General features: G+C 33.9%; 2 protein-coding genes across 6 annotated transcripts in view; one reads left to right on the top strand and one right to left on the bottom strand.

Annotated features, from left to right (window-relative positions):
* Positions 1-16,191, top strand: part of LOC129745705 (gamma-butyrobetaine dioxygenase-like) — a 34,039-nt gene extending 17,848 nt beyond the window's left edge. For both annotated transcript variants that reach the window (XM_055739007.1, XM_055739006.1), the window contains exons 2-3: positions 15,411-15,719; positions 15,776-16,191. In XM_055739007.1, coding sequence (XP_055594982.1) covers positions 15,411-15,719; positions 15,776-16,094 — 628 coding nt within the window. In that variant the 3' untranslated portion in view covers positions 16,095-16,191. The remainder of the gene's footprint in view (positions 1-15,410; positions 15,720-15,775) is intronic.
* Positions 16,192-16,426: 235 nt separating this feature from the next.
* Positions 16,427-25,043, bottom strand: part of LOC129743840 (protein Shroom) — a 384,017-nt gene continuing 375,400 nt past the window's right edge. For all 4 annotated transcript variants that reach the window (XM_055736051.1, XM_055736053.1, XM_055736054.1 and 1 more), the window contains 2 exons: positions 18,346-18,612; positions 16,427-18,276 (listed from right to left, as the gene is read on the bottom strand). In XM_055736051.1, the coding sequence (XP_055592026.1) occupies positions 18,013-18,276; positions 18,346-18,612 (531 nt within the window). In that variant the 3' untranslated portion in view covers positions 16,427-18,012. The remainder of the gene's footprint in view (positions 18,277-18,345; positions 18,613-25,043) is intronic.

The following is a 25,043-nucleotide window of genomic DNA, read 5'->3' as shown; positions in this document are numbered from 1 at the left end:
CAGCATTCTTTTTTTTTTTTTTTTTTTGTTGCTCCGTCAATTGACGTTTCATGTGGTTTCATGTCATCTTCGCTGATTAATTTCTCCAGATCTCGATGTTTAAGGGCTGAACAGCAGCTTCTCTCTGAATTTGGGTTGCCTTCTTTCAGCAAGATAGCTGATTTAAAATTAGAACTAAACAATGTTTCAGCGGTTGTTCAGCAAAAAATGTTTGTTGGGTTGTTACCATCAAAATTTTCCAAATAAAAATGTTTTCCCCTATGGAAGGAAAAGGTTGACTACGGTATAAAACCATGAGTCAAAATAACTAAGTTGCAGACAAATATTTAATTAAAAATTTAAGAGATTTTTTCTTCCGTTTCCGTCTTAAAATAAAAATTTACGGTTCAAACTACAACCATCTGACATTCAACACAAGGCCATTATTTATTAATAAAAAATCAAATCTACGTTTTCATTTTAGTTCTGAAGTGAATTCAAGAAACTTATTAACATTTCACAAGTAAAACATTGAGACTATGCTGAATGTTGATCGAATTCCGTTAGTGTTAGCTTTTGTTAATATTTTACATGTAATCAAAGAATCATGTTATCGTCATGAAAAACCAGTGCAAAATGTTTACTCAGTTTTGCAAAGAGTACCGAATATTCAGAATTGTTTCGTACTTAGAGTAGTTTCAAATAAGCGTGTACGCCCGACGTGTTTATATTTCGAAGTATTAATTTATCATCATTATTGTTTTGGAACTTCAAACCACGGAATTCCATCAATACACCAAGTTCCTGGTCATGATGCCATCAAAAGAAACCACCTGTTTTTCGTATATGTACATCTATGGCAACAGTTCTAGGTCGTCGTGGTTTTCTACTGGAAAACATCGGAACTATGCAAAATTTTTCGTAAGTTGTTCAGAAACTAACAAGTTCAATTACAGATTAACTCAGCCCAACAGACGGAAAGCTGGCAAAGCCGTTTATGTTGTGCTCCAATAATTCGAACTGAAGATAATGATGTCCCATTCAATTCCCAAATGAAGGTGAACAACACGCTCAGAAGAATGGCTCTTTTTTCGGTTGATTATTGTGTATGTGTTTGCAATCCTAGATAACCATGAATAGTCATAATACTGATCGTACGAGGAAAAGCGAGCAATAATTCTTAAAACTTGCCGAAAATAAAGGTACCGAGCATTGATGATATATCTGATAAAAGTATAAGCTCAAACAGTATCTAGATGAAGCCTTTCTAATGGATCTTACAACTGAACTACCAATTCTGAAATACTTAACCGAAAACATGAATGGATTACTTTTGCTAATCGTACATTATTAAGATACGTTAAGCTATGTTATTATTATTTTTTATATGATTAATCCACTTTGTGATCTGAGCGAAAGATCGATTTTATGTTTGTTTGAACATTCAAACAATAGCATTTCCTTTTCTGTCTATCTTTAATCTTAACTTTTTTTAAATTTTCAGTCTTTAATCGCTCTATTTTATTCCTTTTTATTGTATTTTTTTTTAAATATTCTATGCTATTTTCAATTCACCACATTATTTGAACTGGAGGGCCTATTAATAACAGTATTGTTTAGTTAAGAGTACTTAAATATTCTTAACGAAAATTTGCACCCTTTTCTTTGATTTTGAATTCTTTACTTGACTAGCATTCTTCACTTTTGCTTTTGACTTGTTTCTCTAAGCATTTCTCTTTACACCAACTGCTCATTACTTCATTTCTTTCTGTGTTATTTTTTTTTTAATTTCACACTGTGCCTTTCACTCCGTGCTCGTTACTATTTGCCTTGTTAAGTTTTCTTTTTCCACTCTCTACCCTTTGCCCTGAACACTTTTCTCTATACTTCTGCTTTTTAATGTTTATTTTTTTTTATCCTTTCCATAAGACTTTCTCCTTTCTTTTACCTTTTCAATTTTTTTTTTGGAATCTAAAATTTACTCTCTTCTCTTCACATTTTGCTGTTGCTCTTAACTTTTTCTTCACTCATTGGTCTTTGTTCTTCGTTCTTGGATCTTTATTCTGTTCTCTTTACTCCCTTCACTCCTTACTTTACTCTTCTTAACTTTGTTATTCTTCACTTATAACGTTTTACTGTTACTCTTTTCTCATTACTCACTACTATTCATTCTGTACTCTTTTCATATTACTCTTCATTCATTGTTGTTTTAATTTTACTCTATTTCAATATGTCTTTACTTTCATCCTTCACTCTTTTATCTTCAGGATTTCTACCATTCACTTTTTACTCTAGACTTATTGATTGTTATCCTTAGATTAATGCTTGGCTCTTAATTTCAACCTTCGATTCTGTTTGATGTTTCATTTTTTGACTTCTGATACTAAACTCTTGTCGTTTAAACTGTCTTCTATTCTCTCAATCATACGTTTTTTTTTTCTCATGACTTATTGACTTTTTTTTTACTATATTAGATTCTACTAGATATGAAAATCCATTTTCAAATATTCAGTTTTTTTTTCATTTCTCAATACTAATAAATGTTTTTAGTAGTTGTAGAAAATCTTATCCGAAACTATGATATTCAACAGTTACCTACTAAAAATTTATCTTCGACACTCTTAACAAAAACTGTTGAATTCGTACTTTTGATCACTGGATTTTGTTTGTTTTTTTTTTATTATTTGCCTTTTGGCTCTTGGTTCCGCGTTATTGAGACTTGAATATCGATTTCCCGCTTTAAAGTTTTAATTTTAGTTTTGACTTCTTTCTATTTTTGATTGTGAAGTTTTCGTCGCGCCTTCTTCTGTTTTTTTCACTATTGATTTTGTTATTTATTTCAATCTTGCATTCTCTTTACAGGTACGCTTTTCTCTTTGCTAATGATACTTTCCTCTATACTCCTAATTCTTCACAGTAGACTTGTTTTGTTTTTGCATTTACCTTTAACTTTTGATAGATTTTTTTTACACTTATTTTTAATTGTTTTATTTCAATGATTTACTTTTTATTTCTTTTATCTTCCTGCTATTCACTCTTTGGTCTTTATTCTATGTTTTTCTTTTCGCATTTTATCCTTTAATCTCTACTGTTTATGCTTTACTATTTCTAGTTTACTCTTTACTATTTACTCTTTGTTCATTAAATGTTGCTTTATTCACAAGTCTTTACTTTCAGCCTACACTCTTTAGTCTTCAGGTTTTTACCATTCACTTTTCACTTTTTAGTTTTATTCATTTCTCTTGGATTAGTGCTTGGTTTTTTCCTCTCAACCTTCGACTTTGTTTTGATAGTGGCTTCATGATTTCTTATTCATAATACTAAACACTTGATTCCGGGATTTTTTCTCTTTTATTCTTTATTCTTTATTGGAGGGGAAAAAGCCCCTCTTCATTTATATGTATTACTTGTTACTCTTGATTTTTAATTTTTTTTTAAACACTTTAACCTGAACTGTTGTGTCTTGACTCCAAGTTCTTAAAAATTGAATCTCCCTTAAATCTTTAATTAGCACTTTTTTCATTTATTTAAACTTTTATTTCTTTTTTTTTATTTTACGCTTTTTGTTTCTTTTTTTTAATCTTTACTCGTTCTATTATGCTTTCAAAGCTAGAGTGTACTCTTTACTTTCGTCCTTGACATTTTCTTCCATACTTTCAATATTATAGCTGGTCTTCACATTTTCACATATTTAATTGCATACTACATCATCAAAAATTCAAATCTTAGATTTTAGACCAGTCTTACTTTTTCCATATATCTATATATACATATGTATATATTTCATGGAAGTTAAAACTTAAGGCAACAAGTTAAATCCAGACTGTGAAACATATTTGAGATTACCTTTCCTTTTAGTTCCTTTTTGCCTTCACTCATACGACACCGAAATAACATTCATGGTGCCTCAGAATAAGATTCCACCTCAACTTCTGGCGTGAGACATCTTAACGACATTCATATTTGGATTAAATTTAACATTCGCACGCTTCCTTTTTAAGATTTCAGGCTTCATAATCAACTATCATACCTTCATTATTAACAACACAGATTCCAGTCTCTTCAAGTTGTATTCCGGTTTGTAAGTGACTACTACATCTTTAAATTACAGGTCTTTTAACCCAAACAAGTATTGAATGCTTACTTCACAATAAAATTTTATACAGACAACGGATAGCAGATTTTACAAAGGTTTTATATTCTATACTTGGAATTCATACTGCTACTCATCATATTCAAAAACTTCAGATTAAAAGCCCTTCTTTTCGTGCTTAATTTAACTTATAGTTCAATTCAATTCACAAATACATTTTTAAATTATTTCTTTTACACCCACTAGGGTCTATTATTCACCCTAGTGGGATCAATGGGGACTTTCATCACCCCAATGATACTATAATCTATAATTATTCCCACCCGCTAGAGACCGTTATTCACCCTAGTGAGACCAATTGAGTCTTTTTCCACCCCAATGGTACCTTTTATTTAATCAATTACACCCACTAGGGACTGTTATTCACCCTAGTGGGACCAATGAGGACTTTTATCACCCCAATGGTACCTTTTCTCCAGTCAATTACACCCACTAGGGACTGTCATTCCCCCTAGTGGGACCAATGGGGACTTTTATCACCCCAATGGTACCTATTGTTCAATTAATTACACCCACTAGGGACTATCATTAACCCTAGCGGGACTAGCGCAGACTTTTTTTTCACTCCAAGGGAACTATTTTCAATTATCTATTAATTTATTCCACTACATATAATCGAATACTTTAAGATCATCATTTCAATAAGTCAAAACACCATCATGTATTGCTGCTAAACTCATACCCAGACTTAAAATGTACGGTACAACAAATCACCATTGGCATGAAATTCTTTAATATTGGAGCAAATTCCTTCTTTGGCCGCCATTTTGACCTGTCCAACACCGCAAAATCAAACATCTAAAACATCGCTTTGTCAATTCATCAGCTTCCTCTGTCGGATTTGATTTGTCGGATACTTACATGCCTACCAACCACGCCATTGTCGTGACTGATACAATCGATTTTTCCTAAACTTCACTCTCCTACTCTAATTCCCACGTTTCTTTCCTAAACTATCTTTCTTATTTTTTCCGACTTGCAAGAAAATACACTACACTTTTCAACAACACTTTACTGACTGACTTTTTTTTTCGACCGATCCCGATTCATTTACTCTCCGAGGAACTCTCCAAACACTATAGAGACTCTCTCAATCATAGTCTTTTCCTCCTAAAAAGCTTTTTCTTCTCATGACACTCATTCAGCTCTCACCTTTTTATTTCCTAGTTGCCAGTTCACTTTCGGAAATTGATTTGAATATTTTTAGATTTATCGAAGCCTAACACAATTTCCCATTCAAGTTCGTTTGATACCATAGATATTGTTATTTATGAAATAGAACGTATTATTTGAAATATCTCCACTATTACGTATTATTTGAAATATTTTTACTACTAATATTCTTTACAACATCTAATATTCTCTACAATAAGGATGTTAAAACGACTATAATCGAAACAAAAATCATTTGGTAACCATGTAGTGAACAGCGTTACCAACTGTGATCAGTAAAATTTTTCAGAAAGACAAATGTATCTGCTTTCTAACGATACATAGAAAGTAAAAAACGTCGATTTTCGAAAACATGTCTTATCACATTGCAGACCAACAACGAGATATCTCGCCTTTTTGCAATACGCGCTTCGCATATCTCAAATGTGATACATTTTATAAAGAAATCAGTTTTAACGGCCGTTATGTTCTAATAGTGAGAACATTTCAAGATTTGAAAATTATAGATGGATAGAAGAAGATTAGAAGAAAATTACAGCTGTTGAAAATGAGCGGGAAGAAATTTTAAAGAAGCATTTCAATTAATTTCAAACAAAATTCACGTTGATTAATCTTAAAGAAAATATTCTACCTATTTTGGTACAACACTTCAATTATTCAATTATATTTAATTTGGATAATTTGGTTACGTCGTTTCTGAGATAGAGAATGCTAAATTTTTGTGTTTTCGGGCTCTCTATCTTTCTATTTCTATTATTTATATACATAGTATACCGTCTCACGACATAACTTGACGAACATAATTCCTAAAAATCACTCGGTCCATGGCAACCGTTCTCCAATTTCTCGGGCACCCCACGTTCGCAGGATCACACTCCACTTGATTTAACCACCTCGCTCATTGCGCCTCTGCTTTTCTTGCTCCTACCGGATTCGTAGCGTTCGGCATTCTCGCAACATGTCCTGCCCAGCGTATCCGGCCAGCCTTCACCACCTTCTGGATACTGGGTTCGCCGTAGAGTCGCGCGAGCTCGTGGTTCATCCTTCGCCTCCACACTCCGTTCTCCTGTACGCCGCCAAAGATGGTTCTTAACACTCGTCGCTCGAATACTTCGAGTGTACGCAGGTCCTCCTCGAGCAATATCCATGTCTCGTGCCCGTAGAGAACAACCGGTCTAATGAGCGCCGTATACAGGTTACACTTCGTGCGAGGGCTAAGTCTTCTCGACCGCAGTTGCTTGGGGAGTCCATAGTAGGCACGACTTCCGCTGATAATTCGCCTCAAGATCTCACGGCTGGTGTCATTGTCTGCGGTCACCAGTGAGCCGAGATAGACAAAGTCTTCGACTATCTCCAGCTCGTCGCCGTCGATCGTGACCTTATTATTACTGGACAAGCGGGTTCGGTCGGTCTCGGATCCGCAGGCCAGCATGTACTTCGTCTTGGACGTATTAATCATCAACCCAATCCTTCCTGCTTCGCGTTTCAGTTTGCGGTAGATCTCCTCCACCGCCGCAGATGATCTGCCGACTATATCAATGTCATCGGCAAAGCAGATAAGTTGACTGGATCTGTTGAAAATCGTGCCCCGCATTTCGCCCACCGCTCGTCGAATAACACCTTCTAGCGCCACGTTGAACATCATGCAGGATAGACCATCACCTTGTCGAAGCCCCCTGCGTGATTCGAATGAACTCGACAATTCACCCGAAATCCGCACACAGCACTGCATTCCATCCATCGTCGCCTTGATCAGTCTGATCAGCTTCCCGGAAAAGTCGTTCTCGTCCATGATTTTCCATAGCTCGTTACGGTCGATCGTGTCGTATGCGGCTTTGAAGTCGATGAATAGATGGTGCGTGGGGACTTGGTGTTCCCGGCATTTTTGGAGAATTTGCCGTAATGTGAATATCTGGTCCGTCGTTGATCGTCCCTCCATGAAGCCAGCCTGATGACTTCCCACGAATCTGTTTGCTTGTGGCGTTAGGCGACGGAGTAGGATTCGGGACAACACTTTGTAAGCGGCATTCAGGACAGTGATCGCTCGGTAGTTCTCACAGTCCAATTTGTCGCCCTTCTTGTAGATGGGGCATATTACCCCCTCCTTCCACTCCTCCGGTAGCTGTTCTATGTCCCAGATCCAGACTATCAACCGGTGTATTTCTATCTATCTTTTTGTGCCACAAATTTCCTAGGTTTACCTTTAATCTCACAACCAAAAAACTAAATAAGCAAACGATAGCAAATAACTTTTTCAATCGGATATGTTTTTAGAACGATTTAATCTTAGTTAGGTCGAGTTTTTGCGGCGCTTTTCATTTGTTACTTGAATTCAAAATATTGATAGAGGTTAATCTGTTGAACCTAAGCGTAGTTTTTTTTAATGTATGTAGATAACTTTTTTCCAACTTTCTATCCTTTTCCGGGTTCTTCTTTATATCATAGATATTTGATCACGTTTGTTGTACTCGTATCTCGAGTATGTTCTGATAAATTTTAAAAGAAAAAGATTCTATTTTTTTTAAAGATCGCGTACTTTTTTTATAAAATTATTAATCTCGCATTTCTCTTGCATCTGAATTTTTGGAAAATTTAAAAGTTTTTTTTTAATCTTTATTTGAAACGGTTATTTTTAAGTTTAAAATCATGAATTAAAATTAAAAGTGTTAAAGTTAAGATGTTTGAAATTTTAGTTATTTTCATTAGAATTACATATTAGACTGAGTCGATTTGGAGTCATTTTAAAATTTCTCAAACTTTCGGATCTAAAAAGGTTCGTTTTGGTTCAAAACTCATTCATGATTTTTTTGCAGAATTTTTAAGTAACGTTTACATGAGTAACTAAATTAGAACTTTTGAGTTTGTAAGTATGGAAAATTGAATATTTTGTACTGAAAAATAAACATCATTTTTGTTTCTTCTGTGGATCCGTGCCTGCTTGTGTTTATTGTGTCAATTTATAAATTCTCGAAATCAAATTTTACGCTGAACAACGCTGTCGAAGACCTTAACTTTGAATCTTACTAGGCAAAAAAGTTATTAACTGTTTAACAGGGGTATGTATGTATGAAGTTTGAATAATTCTTTCAGTCTGTAAAGCCTCAATCGGCTAAGACGATGTATATCTTTAATTTGCAATATGAAAATCATCAAAATATATTTACAGCTTAATTTTCTCTTGAAGATAAAGTACAAATTCTTTGATCATAAAAATTCATAAAAAAATTATTTTATAATTAAAATCCCGAATATTTTTTTAAATCTATATATATAAAACAGGGAGAGAGAGGGACAGAAATGTTCGAACACGCAAAACTCTTCACTGGATCATCCGATCTGCATGCGATTTTTTTCGTTGTGTTTGTCTTCATGCGAAGAGTAACACAACGGAGAGATAATTTCGAAAATGTTTTTGTGGAATTTGAAAATTAATTTTTAGTTTTTATTCGTATCAAACAAAAGTCATGGCACCCAATTTCCCTTTTTTTTTTTCATTCGAATCATCCAGAGTAGAAAGGCGCCAAAAGCAATCAAGGCTTGCTAATGATCATCCATCTATCTATAGGAAGTTTTGGCGCCCATTTTCAATGCCAGTGTATTTTTCACGTGGCACCAGTAAAATGGATACTTGGATATGATTGTCCCTATGGGGTGCTGCAACTAGCCGGTAAGAAGCATATTTACGAAATTTGTTTTTGTTGCATCAGAATCAAGGCAATTCTATTTTTTTCTTAGATGATTGTTCGTGCACCGTTAATTTTTTTTGAAATGTCATATTCTTTTAGCAACTCAAGCAATATGGATGTAAAATTTTCGATAGACTCAAAACATTACCATTACCAAATCATTTTTGATGAGTTTTGATAACACCAATAGAAAGTCATATAACTGATAAAAAATCACCTTTATTTATTTTTGGTTGATTGTTAGAAGATGTTAGGAATTTATCCAGTCAGTTTAAGAATTGAATGTTATCAATTTAATGATTCCAAGTAAATTGCATCACTATCATAAGAACGGATTGGAGGATCAGAAAACATTGAAAAATGCACACTACTTTCTATGCTCAGTGGTTAAAAGGAACTTTTCCAAAGTTTATAGGACTTTAACTTGATATTAGATCCAACTCTCAGTTTCAAAAGTCAGAAAAAAGGATCGTAATCAAAAATATCATCAAACTTGAAAGATTATAAAAACTTAACATTTAATCCTCATCCGCATTAGGGTGTCATTTTGACACCATTGCAAGTTTGAAGGCTTGTAACTTTTTTCAGAAGCTTCAAAATACAAAAATTTCTTCGGGGACCCAAAATGAATTCAAAAGTTCTTCAATATTGCTTCTTTACTTTTTTTATGGACGAACCCTGGAAGCCTGGACAAAAAAACTCCCTTTTCCGACTTTGGGTGTCATTTTGACACCACAAAAGTAAAATCTATTTAAGTCGTTTGAATTATTATGAACTTCATATGAAACTTATATCAATAGAAACCTTGTAATGTCAGTAAAATATGTTTAGAACATTATATACAGCTAAAGTTACAACTTTTCTCGTTATTCAACATGAAAAAAAAAAAATCCGATAAACATGCCTCACGAAAACTGCTGTAGTTCATATGTTACACGTCCAAAAAAATATTTGCCTTATGCTTATGAAAGCTGAAGTTTATGCCTACATCATGAAGACAAGAAATATTTTTTAAATTTTTTTTAATGAAATGGTCACAAAAAGTTCAAAAAAGTGGTCTGAAAACCCTACTTTTCATTCGATTGCTACACGGTAAACAAAGTTACTCTGTTCTGTATAAAAATCCATACAGATTCGAGAAAAGTGTCTCCACTTAGTTTTATGTTTGGGCGTTTTACACAGAGCGTGAGCAAAAAGCTTTTACACATTCGAAAGCTTTCAGCCAGTTAGTCAATTCTGTATATTTTGACATGGGGATGCCCATGCATTTTCAAGATTTTTTCAGGGAAGTAAAAATTAATGAAATTTCTCAAAAAAGGACAAAATTTAAATCTTTTGCGCAGCATTGAAATCTTTATTGTCAAGTCATTCTGGTGCCTAATATTCTTTTATATTTTTGTTTATTTTTTTTAATTTCATTTCGGCAGCAAACTCATACAAAATTCAACTTAGAATTTCCAACGTACGATCGTCTTTTTTGCGTTATTGAAATGCCAGGGGGAAACCCAAAGAATCTGTAAAAATGAAATTTATTTTAATCTTTTGTAACAATTTACAATCAATTTTGTTATCAGTTTGTAATATAACAAAGTAATAAACATAGAAAACAAGAAATTCTATTGATATAGTTATATTTCAAATTGAAAATACATATTTTTTAGCGCCAGTAGTCAATTGGAATTTCAATTCAAAATTCAAAATTCTTAGGAATAATTTTGTTAGATTGGATTCGTAGGTTTTGTCTGATTGAAAATGACAATTATCCACCTAGAACAATTAACCACTATAAAGACACCTTTCTGAACAGTTTTGATAAAAAAAAAACCGAATGAAACGACTGTTCCCTCAAGCTTACAGGAAGGAAAAAAAAAACAATGATTGACAAATCACACTGCATTTAAGTTTAGTTTTAAAGTTCAAATTGCATGGACTATTAAATATTATGGAGTATTAATACTTACATTTTTTTACATATGAAGGTTCCGCTGAATGGCGATGAGTGGATTGTTTCCGAAGATTTTTCCGGTCCGACCGATCATCTCTTGGTCCAGCTCGCTCGCCAGATTTTTTCACAACATCTGTTCTATGCCTACGCATTGATTGTGCCTCGAAAAAAAAAAAACAAAAAGAAATAGTGAGAATAAATAAAATTAATACATTTCAAGCACCTTACCATTCTTTTGTTTTTTTTAAATTTTGTTTGACATCTTCATGATCTGCCTTAAGCTTCTCTTAAAGAGGGCCTTTTCATTTTCCTCTTCGTACTTGAATCGGGAATGGTTCTGCTTGCCGTAACGGAATGGAGCTGGCCTTCGTTCTGCTTCTCGGTGGTGGAGGCGGCACCAGCTCCCCAGATGCAGATGAACCACTAAAAAAGTAACATATAAAGTCATGAATAATTGCTCTATAGAGATGAATACGTAATGCTTACCAAAATCAACGGAAGCAGCCGGTAGCGTCTCGCGGCAGCCCATGGACAACCAAAACTCATATTCTCTTGGTTTTACCCTGATGCAGCCTTATTAGGCCTTTCGTATTCTGAATACAAAATAAGAAAACAAATAACAGTTTGAATAGACATTTTTCATCTACTCACCAATTTCCGAAGCTCGAATGAACAACAAACGTTTTCCCGGAATCTATCTGGCTCCTCGGACTTTCAGATCCTGCTGGTTGACCGCATCTTCATTCGAATTTTTGTTGAACCTTCCGGAAAATGAACGACAGTTCCCTGCGGCTGTAGTAGAATTGTTTTGACATTCTAAAATAAAAAAAGACATTTAGATAAAAGAATTAAGTTGAATGATGAGAAACTTACCTTTTATGAGTTAAAAATAATGATTTCAACGATTGAAAATAAAAACTATAGTGAATCTCAACACAACACAAAATGATTCCGAAAGATTTTATGCTTTGACATCCCCTTCCAAAGCTTTCCAACAACAGCAAACTTTTTATACAGAGCATGACTAAACGACATTTAGTTCGTTTATGTATATTGGCAACTCAAAACTACTCAGAATTGAATTGGGGATATACAAATTTTGAGCAACAACCGATTAGTTATAGTGATGGTGTAATCGCAACACATTTTATGAATAAGTCGATTTTTCCGTGTAGTAAATACTGTTTGAGCGATGGTAGAGTTTTAGAAAAAAAATATGACTACAAACTTTATTAAAATTCTAACATTTTGCTGTCTTCAGATTTTTGATGCAACAAAAATTGAAATTACTGGAATTTTTCAAAGTTCACTACTTTGCGCAATTTTTTCACTAATTGAAATTTCATCTCTTTTTGTGGTCCACCGTCAAGTTGTACCCGGATTTTCAGTGCTTTCACTTTGTTTGGACCAATCAAGAGTATATTCATTGGAAAGCACATTTAATCTACATTCTAGTGAGGTGCTACAATTCACGCTGTGAGATTTCACAAAAATTTGAAAATTATAAACATAAAATCATTCCTGAATTTCTAGAACTACAAGCACCTCGTCCAGCAAATTGTGTTTGTTTGCTCTCCGAGTAGGTACGGTGGGTGGTGATTCGGGCAGAGAGCGAAGCCGACAGACGAAATAATGATGCGTGTCGCACGTTTCTCGGTTGGAAATTTTCTATTGACAGTCAGTAGTTCTCGTTTGCTAGTCACGACGCGCAACTAGATATCAAATCGAACTAGATATCAAATTAAAAAAAGAATCTATCAAGCACAAGTGAGTTTAAGAATATAAACACTTGAACTCGATCAACAAAAATAAAATCAAAATCCGAGAAAATCAGCTAAAATATAACTGAAAATCCAGATTAATAAAGCCAAATTCAGAATATTGATATAAATTAACAATAAAATTCAGCATTAAATTTAACTGTTTGGATTACAGTTTCTTATCTTACGATCATAAACTAAAATTTTAAATAATTTGTGATTGTTATGAATTTTTATTCCAAATACTCAAAATAGATGTGCCTTCATTCAAGGTTTCAAATGCTAAGAGAAAAGTAATCCAAAAACTTGACAGTTTAAATTCTTTTTTTTTTTAATTTCCTAATTTATAGTGCAATTTGCAAAAAAAGAAAAAAAAATTAAAAAAGATAATGATGACACAAATTTTAAAGACATTTTCAAATATTAAATTGATTAGAAAAGTGTTGCTGTAAAATGAGATGAATAGTGACTTTTCCTGAATTTTTAAATATTTGTCAAACTCAGCTCTGTCAGTTCACAATAAGATTCAATTAGTGTATTTAGTACAAAGTCCGAAAAAACAAACACATCAGTAAACTTTAAATAATTTTTTTTAGTTTTTAGGAAATCGTTAATTTGATGAAATTTGCTCAAAAAATTTGACATAAAATACTGAGTTATGTTTCTCATGAAACAATTGAAATTTTTGTTCGATTTTGCAAATAAATTGAACGCAATTGTGCAACATCTGGGTAATCCGGCAAGCATAGTCTTGTCTTCTTGAAATTCGGTATTCGGGGCTCAATTTTTCTCAACAAGTGAGAATTTTTTTGAAAAAAATGTAGTAGAATTGTGGACCTGGAATAAAATTTCGAGGCTTTGCTTTAGTTCTGAGTCTAGATTGTTACTCTTGAATCATTTTAGTCGTTTATCAAAATAGGGTTAAGAATTAGAAATGTTGAGTTTGGGAAGAACATTTCGCTTGGCTTTTTGGAACCTCATGGGGGGGCCAAAACCCATCTCCTCCCGCCCCCGTTCCTAAGGCCATGATGTATACTTGTTGCAGCCAAAAGGGTCATGTAAATTCTCAGGTCGATTTTCGCAAATCAACCATATTCAGATGCAGAATTCGGAGAATATAAAATTTTGATTTTGACGTCACGTTTAGATATGGCATTATCTCAAAAAAAAAAAAATTGTCATAAATCGACTCTCTGGGACTTTTCTCCGTTTTGCGGAAAAACAACTAAGTCCTAAAAGTCGATTTTTGGAAAAAAAAATTATTTTTCGAGATAACACCAGATTTCAGCGTTTTAAACATTTTTCGGTTATTTGACATCAAAATTAAAATTTCGATTTTCCCGATTTCCTCAGCTCATTTGAATTTTTTGCAGATTACAAAACTTGTTTGGGGTTCCTTAGTATAAATTAAGGCGTTTTTTTTATCAAAAACTTTAAAACGATCCTCACAAAACGATAAATCGTCATCATATCGTTAACCAATGTAAGTTTTATTTGATTCTAAATGTTTTAACAGTTAGAGACACCGTAAATTTTTCGAGGAAGTATGACCTTAATGGGTTAAATTCCTATAAAAAAGGAAAAAAAAAAGTAAATTCTTCATTTTATCACTACCGACTGTACTCGAAGAAAATGTATCGTCAACTGGGGCATCATGCAACACTTTTCAACTTCAATGGCTTCTAAAAACTTAATGTCCACAGATAATCATACGCTTGTACAACTAATGTTAGACATATGACGTAGTTAGAAAAATTGTTGGTGTCACCAGTTATTTTTAAATTCACATAAACATGCGATTTTCACCCAACTAAGAAAACGGGGTAAGTTGCAACAAATTTTGGTTTTAATGAAAACGTTTGATAATTTATATATTTTAAAATATTTGTAATGTCATAACAAATATAGCACCAATTGCAGTTATTTTTACATTTTTTGTATCGATTTTTTTTATAGAAACGGCATAAGGGTGCTGCATACATTTAGGGGTAAAATAAATACTATAAGAAATTCTACTAGCTGAAATTATAAAAATTAATGTTTGGATGGATGATATTTTGAAATTAACAATCACGTGATTCAAAACAATCATATTTCAGCATTTAAACGGTGAATCTATAATTTGCATTCTGATGCATTTTAGCCCAGACTGGTCACTGAACTAAAAAAAAAAGAACCAAAGCTTCTGGAAGTCACTCAAATAACAAATTGACTTTTGAAGCTGTGAGAAATATATCGGATACCATTTGAAAGCGCCTGTATTTACACTTTAAGTATATGCTAGGATACCAACTTTGTATAGGCAGTACAATTGATATGAATGAGAAATGTCACTTTGAGACTTGTTAGAGGACTACTTAGAAATGCCACATTCAGATATAACTTTCTCAAAAGTAAAATCAGATCATCAATCAAAGCTGCTTCGACAGACTAAAGCAAAATTTCATGATTTTTTCTTAAAAAAGTAAAGTGTTGAACTAGAAATAGAGATATAAATAAAATCTTCAAGCTTGATTTAGAGCTGAAAAAAAAACCTCAATAACTTGAGTTTAGTTGATCCAAGTTCCACTGCTAGCTATTTTTTTTTTTAAACTGGAAGGCTCTCTGGCAGGTTAAAGATTTACCACAATATTCTCTTCCAAAAAAAAAATTAGTTAACCTGTTAAACCCTTTGATTAAAATAACTTTTATTTTCTCCTTGAAAAACATTTCAGAGAGGAATTCATCGTCCAAGCAAAAGAGGGCACCAGTAACGTGGCCTATCTCTCAACGCCGCTGCAAATGCACTCAGATCTACCGTACTACGACTACAAACCGGGATGCAATTTACTGCACTGCCTGGTCCAATCTCAATCCGCCGGTGGTCAGAATCTCATAGCCGACGCATTTTATGTGGCCGAACTGATGCGCCACGAACTGCCGGAGGACTTTGCCATTTTGGCTGGAACGCTGGTCAATTGGACGGATCTCGGTCAGGATGAGGGTGGCCAATTCCACAGCATCTACCGGGCACCGGTTATTTGGTAAGAACTTTAGAAAAAAGTTCTGACATTTTTCTGAAATTTGAATACTATTGTAGCGTTGGTCGGGATGGCAACTTGGAGCGGATTAATCACAGCGTACCGCAGCGAGATAGTTTCTTCAACATTCCGGTTGAAAAGGTGGAACCCTGGTACCGTGCCATGTCCACCTTCGTGCGGTTGATTCACCGGGAGGCGGTTGAATTTAAAACGGCTCCGGGGGACATCTTGACCTTCAGCAACATTAGGATGGTTCACGGTCGGACTGGGTACAGCGACACCGAAAGCAATACCCGACACATCGTCGGAGCCTATCTGGATTGGGACGAAATCTACTCCAAGCTGAGGGTGCTGAAAAGAAAACTTTCGCAGGAGTAGAAGTGAGATTGGGGTTTGACTTGAACAATATTTTTAACTAGTTTTTTGGGTTTTGTACGTACCGCTTTGAAAAATCGGACAAATGTATGCAAGTTGGAAGAAAAACTTTTTCGTAAGTAAATATTCAATCAGTAGACTTGAATCTTATATTCCTTCGAAAATTCCATATTGGTTCATTAAGAGGGTTCTTGGGTATGTATTTCGCCTTCAGTTATGCTTCATTTTCTACGAGTATTCAATAGGCGAATGACAATTTCTGGAACATCAGCCAAAAAGCGAAATGGACATGTTCGGAACATTAACAGAGTCACTTTTAAGCAATTATCGTTTATTTTAGAACATTTTGACACTGAAGAAACGTGAATGCGTATTGTAGTAGGTAGGTATTTAAGTAGGTAGGTATTGTATTCGTGTTAGGAAGAACTATTGTAGCTAGGTAGTATATACTTGCGTTGGCCCCCAAGCAAACAATCAGAGTGGAAATGAATTCCTAGCGTGTTTGCTGCAATTTGGGCGGCGATCAGTTATCGTACTACTAAAATCGTGTTTGTGTCTTACCCTCTGGACTAATAGACTACATGATAAAAAATGATTGATTCCTCTCTTTCTAGGGGGAAAATAGGCAAACCTATGAGTTGCATAAAATGTTCCATTTTTGATATTCGTATAGTTCATATTAAAATCACAATCCGTTGTTTTCGTTTAAATTTTATCGTGCTTACACATTTTTGTTTCTGTTTTTCAATAATTATAGTAATAATAATTATAATAAGAATAATTATAATAGTCTAGGTAGAATCAGTAGCGTAATTTTACAATAAAATACAAAGGTTTTCAAGAGTGTCGATAAAATAGGTATAATGTACAAACTAATAAGGTTCGATCGTTCGTTTGAAAGTTCCACTAAAATGGGTGCTACTTTACAAATATTGCAATAAATCTACGACTGATAGATGTTCCATCTAGTTTAATCGAAATGGATAGTATTCATTCCATCAAATAGATTTTATTACAAGAAGAAATTCACAAACTAATAGGGGACCTAATGTGTCTAAGCACCTATCTGAATTATTGCCACTGAAGTGTTTAAACTACAATGTTTTAAGTCCATGCAGTTTTTAAGATTGAGAAAGAATAAAAGGCACAATCGAAACCCAACCATCAACATTGGGTTTTGATGGGCTAGAAAAGTTGAGGTTAGACTTTAAAAAAGTATGTAGGAAAAACGTAAGGCACGGCACTCGCAAGTAAAAAAAAACCTAAGACGAAGAGATTAACGTCTGTATGGAGGGACTAAGCAAAGCGTACTAAACGTGCATTTAAGTATCAAAAAAGCACACGCACACGCAAACTTATCAACATATATTGGGGGTGCACTCGCAAAAACTCTTGGGCATTTCAACAGAACAGCATTGAAATGCAAGAACTTTCCGCCTTAACGAGGAAAAACTGGTAGATTTTTTTTAATGTATTTCCTAGTAAAAGGTTATTAAATGAGATTTTTTCAAACGTAACTGCCAATTGGTGGGTTAATGAGTTTAAACGAATTTGAAAAGAACAAAACAAAAATTGGTTACTGAAGAAGGTTCTTACTCTGATATCGAATGACTAAAAATTTACAATAATATACAATCGTTCTGGAGCGATCTGATCCTAGGACAGTCATCCTTCCAAACTTATTTAAAACTACTAAAATGGTTTATACTTGATTTCTGTTTGCGTAAACATCATTATTGTTCGCCGTGTTTGTATCTATCCTATCTATTCAACAGCCGATCGGTCATTCTTATCTGCTCTGATGAGATTGATCATGTAAGTTCAATTTTATCCTAGCCCATATAAGCTTACAGTATAACGTAGGATTCCTTACTGGGTTTCTAATTTTTACAAAACAATAAAAAATGCTCTCGGCTCGTGGTCAACACTCGCTTTGCACCAGGGTATCCTTGAGGGCGGCCAGCTGTTCTTCGCCCAGTTTGATCTTGTCGGCGATCTCCCGCGAGTCGACGATCAGCTTCGCCTTCATGTTGATAAAGTAATCGTAATCGGCGTACTCTTCGATGGTCAGCGACTTTTCCAGAATTTTCCCGATAATCGCACCCCGCCGATCGATGTCGTCCTTCAGCTGCTTGGCCTCGTCCAGCTGCTCCAGCAATCGGTCCCGTTTGGCTTCGAGGATTTTCTAAAAAGAGGAAAAATCATAAATTTAAATTTTCTGGCATAGATTGAATACCCATAATCAAATCCTTACCTTATCGGCGTGACTTTCGTCGATGTTGTGGAGGGCATTTTCGGTGCGGGCCAGCCGGCCGGATAGCGAAAGTAGCAGCATGGTGATATAGCCGACGTCGTCGACGTAGGAGCGGAACTTGGAGGCGTCCGAGGGCCGGACCTTTTGGGCTACCTTGAGGGCCACATCGTTACCGAGCAGGTCGTTGGCGTTGCTTTCCTCGGCAATGCTGGTCTGTTCATTGGAGAGCACGAGTAACTTCTTGCCCAACCGTTGGACCAGTTCTTCCTGCGGAAACGGAAAGAAAATTGGGGGAACCGATGTTAGTAATTTTGTGATTTACAAGGGAAAAAAATCTCCACATTCCGAATAGTTCAAGGTGTTTAACTTGACTAAAAAATACTTTTCAACTTAAATCTTTTCAATTATACACAAAAGTTATACATTTAGTCGATTTTGTAGCCAAATAAAATAAACCTTATTTCATCATCAGTGTATTCCGATGAGGTAAGAATCTTCTTAAATACTTCAATTCTTTAAGAAAAATTTGGGATTATTTTGCAAATCACTTGACGTGGTTAACGAAATTTCATTTGGTAAAAAAAGCCACAGCTAAGTTTTTCGCCTACAGTTATGCAATACATCAACAGAAAAAATAAACGTAGCTTTATTTTTACAAACTTTCTGTGAGTTTTTCAGACATTGTCAACTGGCAATTGCAGTTTAGATTAACAAAATTTACAGTCGAAATACTTTTAAGGACGCTTTTGAAAATATTTCCAATAAGACAGTCGATAATTCGTTTGAGTAAAAGTTAAAAGTTCAAAAACCATTCTTACAAAAGACTCATAGCCCCATCACACCAGAAAATATTTGTTTAAAAAACTTATTTTTAAATTTTTTGGTTGCATCGTTAAAAAGATTTAAAAAAATGCCGTGATCACTCTCTGGAGCCACTTTTCCATTGAAAAACTGTTGACAAGCTGAGTTGTGGGGTTGGAAAAAGCAAACCAAATGGATGAATGAAAAAAAACCTTAAAATCAGATGACTAAACATTCAATGAGGTATATTCCGAAAAATAGATTGAATCCGGACAGAATGTTGTGAATTGCATTTTACACAACCTGTTCAGAATTCTTCCTTCTTTCGAGACTAAAAAAGACATGGATAACACTCACTTTGTCACGGTCTGCTGTCTTATTATTTTGGTTAAACTTGACTTGCTTTTGACAAAGCTTTTTTTTGCAGGGATTTTGATGAAATTTCTTTCTTGTAAGTTTTTTCTTGTAAGTTTAATCTCTTATTGTATGCACCTCTAATGAATTTTCTTAATTTTAAGACTGAATGCTGAAACAAAACAACCGAACACGTTATACCGTATTTGAATTGAAGGGAATCTTTCGATTGCTTTGATTCAGTAGAATTATTCAACCAAGTAGGCTTACAACACATAGTAAAGACTGAGTGGAAAAGCTGTCAAATCAAGACAGAGGTAAATATTCTTCCGCACTCAAAAAACTCTTAAATACGCAAATCCTCTTCCTTCTATTATTTTTTGTTCTTCATTGAAGACAAGGTAGATTCTTGTTATCATTTCAAAATACATGAAAAATGTCACATCATCAGACAGATACAACAGTGAATAAGAGATCCGATATTGCGGGATCCTCAACACTATCAAGATATATCTTTCGTGTTTGGAGTTTGCTCTAGGCAGTAATTTCATTTTAAATATTCAAATAGGCTTTTCGTCTTAGTTTTATTTCTTTTAATATCTTCTATCGTTTTTATGGTAAAAAGTGTCCAATTAGTGTATGCGAATTTAATTGAAATTGATCCTCCAGATGAAGAAACACAATTTTCTGTAAGTTTTCTCAGCAACTGTTTTATGTTGTCTAATTAATTTATTAGGAGATTGTAATGTTTTTTGTAGATTCCTGTGAAAAAGTTTAAAAAAAAACGAAACGTCGGAATAAGAAGAGAAGATGTTTTGGATTCGGAATTGACCGAAAACAGCCGAAATATTTTGTACATGGATAGGAAAGTATGTATCCTATCATATCTGTATCATATGAAATATATTCGCGTTTATTTCTTAGGAATATTTTAAAATTACTGCCGCTGCCAACGTTAATTATAAAAAAATTATCGGAAAATACTGATGGCGAAGACTTGATAATATGAAGTTTTTCAGGCAAAAAGTAAAAAGAAAACTTATTCGACTTTATCCTGCTAAATTAAAATTTTGGAGGAACATCATTACATTTTTTTTTTAAATTGTTTTCATCTGCCGTGTGAATTATCTATGTTAAGTAACCTTTACTATATGCAATATTACGTCTAGAATTTGAACACCAAGTCTGGATAGCATTTTTTTCCGATTCATAAGCAAGGTTGCCGAAAAAAATTAAGTAATTTGACGAAAAAAAAAAACTGACTTTCTGAGATTTTACCCAAAAATTCTTTTATGATTTTAGGTGTTACTCTTTTGAATAATTTCATTAAAAAGTCATGTCAAATTACGTGTTTTTTACATTTTACTTGAGAAGAATAAACTAAAACTACCAATCTTGTCATGTTCTCCAATTCATAGTTAAACATCCAGAATTTATATTGTCGTTAAAAAAATCAATTTTGAAAAAACGTATGCAATTTTAAAATTCTGTGAAATCTGTGACATAGATTATGTGATGAAAATTTGCCCAAAATTCTGTGAGATTATAGATTTCTCTTTTTTTCTCGGCAACCTTGCACATGAGTACATCTATGTATATCTGAAGGGAATAATTATAATTATAATTACAGAATGGGACTCACTGTGGGCAAAATTTTGTAGAAGGAAGATCCAATATGAACCGAGATGTTGAAGTAAAAGAACAATCGTTTCCACATCATGAGTCGGATACTGACAGCCGTTAAAAAACCCTCGAAAATAAACCAAAAAGTCATTCCATCAATTAACCCCTTGTTTCAAAGTAATAAATTTTGTATGAAAACAGTTATTTGTATGGGAAAAGTTAAAAGCATATTTTTTTGATTGATCTTCAAAGTGGTTTTCAATAATAAAAAAAAATGAAATGAAGGGTTGAGAAATACATCATTGAGGGTTCATTGAGTAGCACAGAAAGAATAGGAAAATTTTCTAGATAAATCCCGTTTCACGGTTTTGCAGAAAATCTCTTGCATGGACAATCAACAAAACATTTTTTTGTTGAAAATACGAACATTTTTCTTATTACTCGTTGCAAGGAAATCGAATGTAAAATGTTGACATGTAGATTTTCACTTTTGTTGTTGTACATTAGACTGCCCCAAATTTGTATGGGAAATTCAAAACCTGTCAAATGTTATACGCTGCAGGCTAAAATTGATCCTAGGCCTAGTACAAGATGGCATGTCAAATTTGGGCCAGATCGGATCATGGGAAGGGGCCGCTCAACGAGCCTGAAGTTTGTATGGGATTTTGTGACATTTTGTTCGGGAGAAACATGAAAAACCAGTTTTTTATCAATAACTTTGGTTCCCGTCGGCCGACTTCTTTCAAAAACGGGTTTTTTTAAAGCCTAAATTATGAAAAATATTTCATCTGAAGACTACATTTCGATTAGAGTTAAGATAAGAAAGTTATTGGGCTTCAAAAATGGGCTAATTTTTTTAAGGATGGTATTCATCACTGTTGATGAGTCGAGGCGGTCGAACATATTGACACCTCATTACCAGTGATGAATACCACCGTTAAAAAAATAGTCCATTTTTGAAGCCTTATAACTTTTTGATCTTAACTCTTATCGAAATGCAGTCTTCGAATGAAATATTTTTCATAAATTAGGCTTTAAGAAAACCCGTTTTTGAAAAAAAAATCGACCAACAGAAACCAAAGTTATTAGCTTAGCTTAGCTTGATTGACTACTCACATCCACCTTTGAACATTAAACCCGAAATGCTTCATTATATTTTTTAGTAGTTAATTAATATTGAACAATCCTTTTGAATTTCCTCAGTATACTTCATAAAAACTCTTTATTGGTAGTACAATTATATTGAATCAAATGCATTTCGAATCCCATGATCGTAGGCGTGGCTCAGTAGAACGAATTCCACTTCGCCAATGGTTGCTACTCCGTGATTGACCAAGGCCACCAATTTTGTTCAAGGGTCAAATGAATGGTGTCTGGGACTGTCAGCCATTCACAATGCCCAAAACTAATGCTCTCTCTTTGAACATCAATAACGGCGACGGCCATGTCCTAGTAGTCAATAGATAGTTTGGAAAAGAGAGAAAGGGATGAGAAAAATAATTTAAGCTATAGGACCGAGGTCACCTCTGCGTCCTAGCAAATAATTTTGTTCTGGGGAGTGGGTAAAAGGATGTGATCTGGAGACACTTTTGACTAGTGTAATCTGATTCTGAGCATCCTATTCTTCTATTTTCCTGAAGACAAAACATCTACCCTAATGTTACAATTCAAATAAATTAAGTGTATTTGAAAAAAAATCCTAACATAAATCCATCAATTGCAAGCTCCTACACTTGAATTTCTATCTTGTTCGCGAATGTGCTTTTTCTTTTAAATAATTTATAACAACTACAAAACGAACTTGTCAAGCATGTATCTTTTAATTTTAATATGCCTTAGATAATTAGTCAAAAATGATTAAAAAAGAAATTCCTGGATATAAATAGTGCAAAAATATCTTTATTCATTAGTTTTATTCGAAAAACATCCGATATTTTATTTTCTCATATTTCTAGTTATATGGACTCTTTGAAGTCATTGTGATCGGATACTGTGATGCCAAAAATCAAAAACAGAAATATTAAGATGCCAGGATAATAAACATTGACATCTTTCTAGTTTTAAACGCACAAAACCCGTATTGGAATAAAACTGCATGCAAAGATTATGCCTATTTTTGGGCATTTTTCATCTCATGTACACCACTTTCGGTAACGAATTTTTCATTGCAAACTTACTTATATAACCTATCCATTTTTAAAAAGAACGAAAGAAAAAACTTCTGTACAATGAAAACGAAAACCTTGCGCTTTTTTTGTTAAAATGTCTGCCAATAATGATATAAATCAATAAATAAATAAAAAAAGAAAAATATACTTAGCTAACTCTATCCGAGTTTCGAAGTAAACGATACTTGATTGTAGATTCTTTGCATTTTAGTTCCAATACCCATTCGAACTGTTAACTGGTATCGCATTGATCCTGTAGCCATTATTGCATCGCTACCCCCGTTACACCAAAATTTAGGAACTTTGGACAATGTTTTCACAAGCTTTTAACACAAGAGCTTTTTAGCACAGAAAACCTTGCCGTAATTCTTCTATCTTTCTATTTATTGGCCCTGATAATTATTTCAAAATAACACGCAATGGAAAAGAATTTATAGAAAAATTTCACTGCACACGAAAACAACGATACGCCACGCGATCGACGATCTATACCGAGCATGCGTATGATAATTGAAAATTCAAAATACATAAATTTTCTAATAAAATTATTGACAAAATTTTAACAGCCGAAAAAAAACGTGTGTTGACGCTTCAGCACACGCCTACTCCTCGACCGACAGAAACCAAAGTTATTGATGAAAAAATGGTTTTGCATGTTTCTCCCGAACAAAATGTCTCAAAATTCTCATACAAACTTCAGGCTCGTTGAGCAACCCCTTCCCGTGATCCGATCTCGCCCAAATTTGGCATGAGATCTTGTACTAGGCCTAAGATCAATTTAAGCCTGCAGCGCATAACTTTTTCAAAAGTCGGGTCATTTGGGGCACTCTATTGTACATGTCCTTATAATAAGGTTGCCAGATTTTTTTTTCAGCACGTATCCGGCCCGGACAAATCAGGGTAATTTCATATAAAATTCTGGCAAAATCCGGGCATTTGAATTAAAAATTGACGACCAAAAATCCAGGAAATATCCGGGCAAACTTTGTTAAAACCCTCAAATAGGTCAACAAAAATCAAGGCAAAAAAATTATTTTTTTTTTCATCAAAATTCATCGACAGATTTTAAATCGTATATAAGGCTTTCAAAAAAACTTCCATGATTAGTTTTATAAAACTTGCTTAAAAAATTTCGTTTTGGAGGCATTAATAAAACAATTTACAAAACAATTTGTTTTTTTTTTGGTAGATTTGCCAAATAAAGTGGATACATCTGGCCTAATTCCGGGCATCTTTCAATGAAATCCAAGCAACCGGGCAGGATCGAACTGTTCCCAAAATTTATTTCAGATATCCGGCAAACCCGGATAAAACCAGGCAATCTGGCAACCTTAACTTATGCATGATCATTCATGATGAAAACATAAAGTTCAATAATTTTGAGAAAAAAAAATCTTGATAATTTTGGCTGACATCGAAAGTCGGAACATTGGAAAGTCAATAAATCTTAAGTAATTGAAATTGAAAAAGTCAGCAATGTTGAAAAAAAAAAACAGAAATTAAAAAAAGTTGATTGGAAACTCTCAGAAATTCGAAGAAAATGTCGAAATTCAGGGAGTTACAAAGTCCAAATTTCAGAAAGTCAGATAGTCTTCAGTCTTTCAGAAAAGACAAAAATTGCAAGTCAAAAATTTTGCATTAAAAAAATCTGAAAATCAAAAGGTCCGTTATTCAAATAGTCACAAAGTCCGAACGTCAAATTGTTAAAACCAATAAAAAAAATTGAATCTCTCGGAATCTGAGGGCCGAGTC

This window comes from Uranotaenia lowii, chromosome 2 (assembly GCF_029784155.1).
Source record: "Uranotaenia lowii strain MFRU-FL chromosome 2, ASM2978415v1, whole genome shotgun sequence".
NCBI lineage: Eukaryota > Metazoa > Arthropoda > Insecta > Diptera > Culicidae > Uranotaenia > Uranotaenia lowii.
This window is presented reverse-complemented; position numbering and strand designations above follow the sequence as displayed.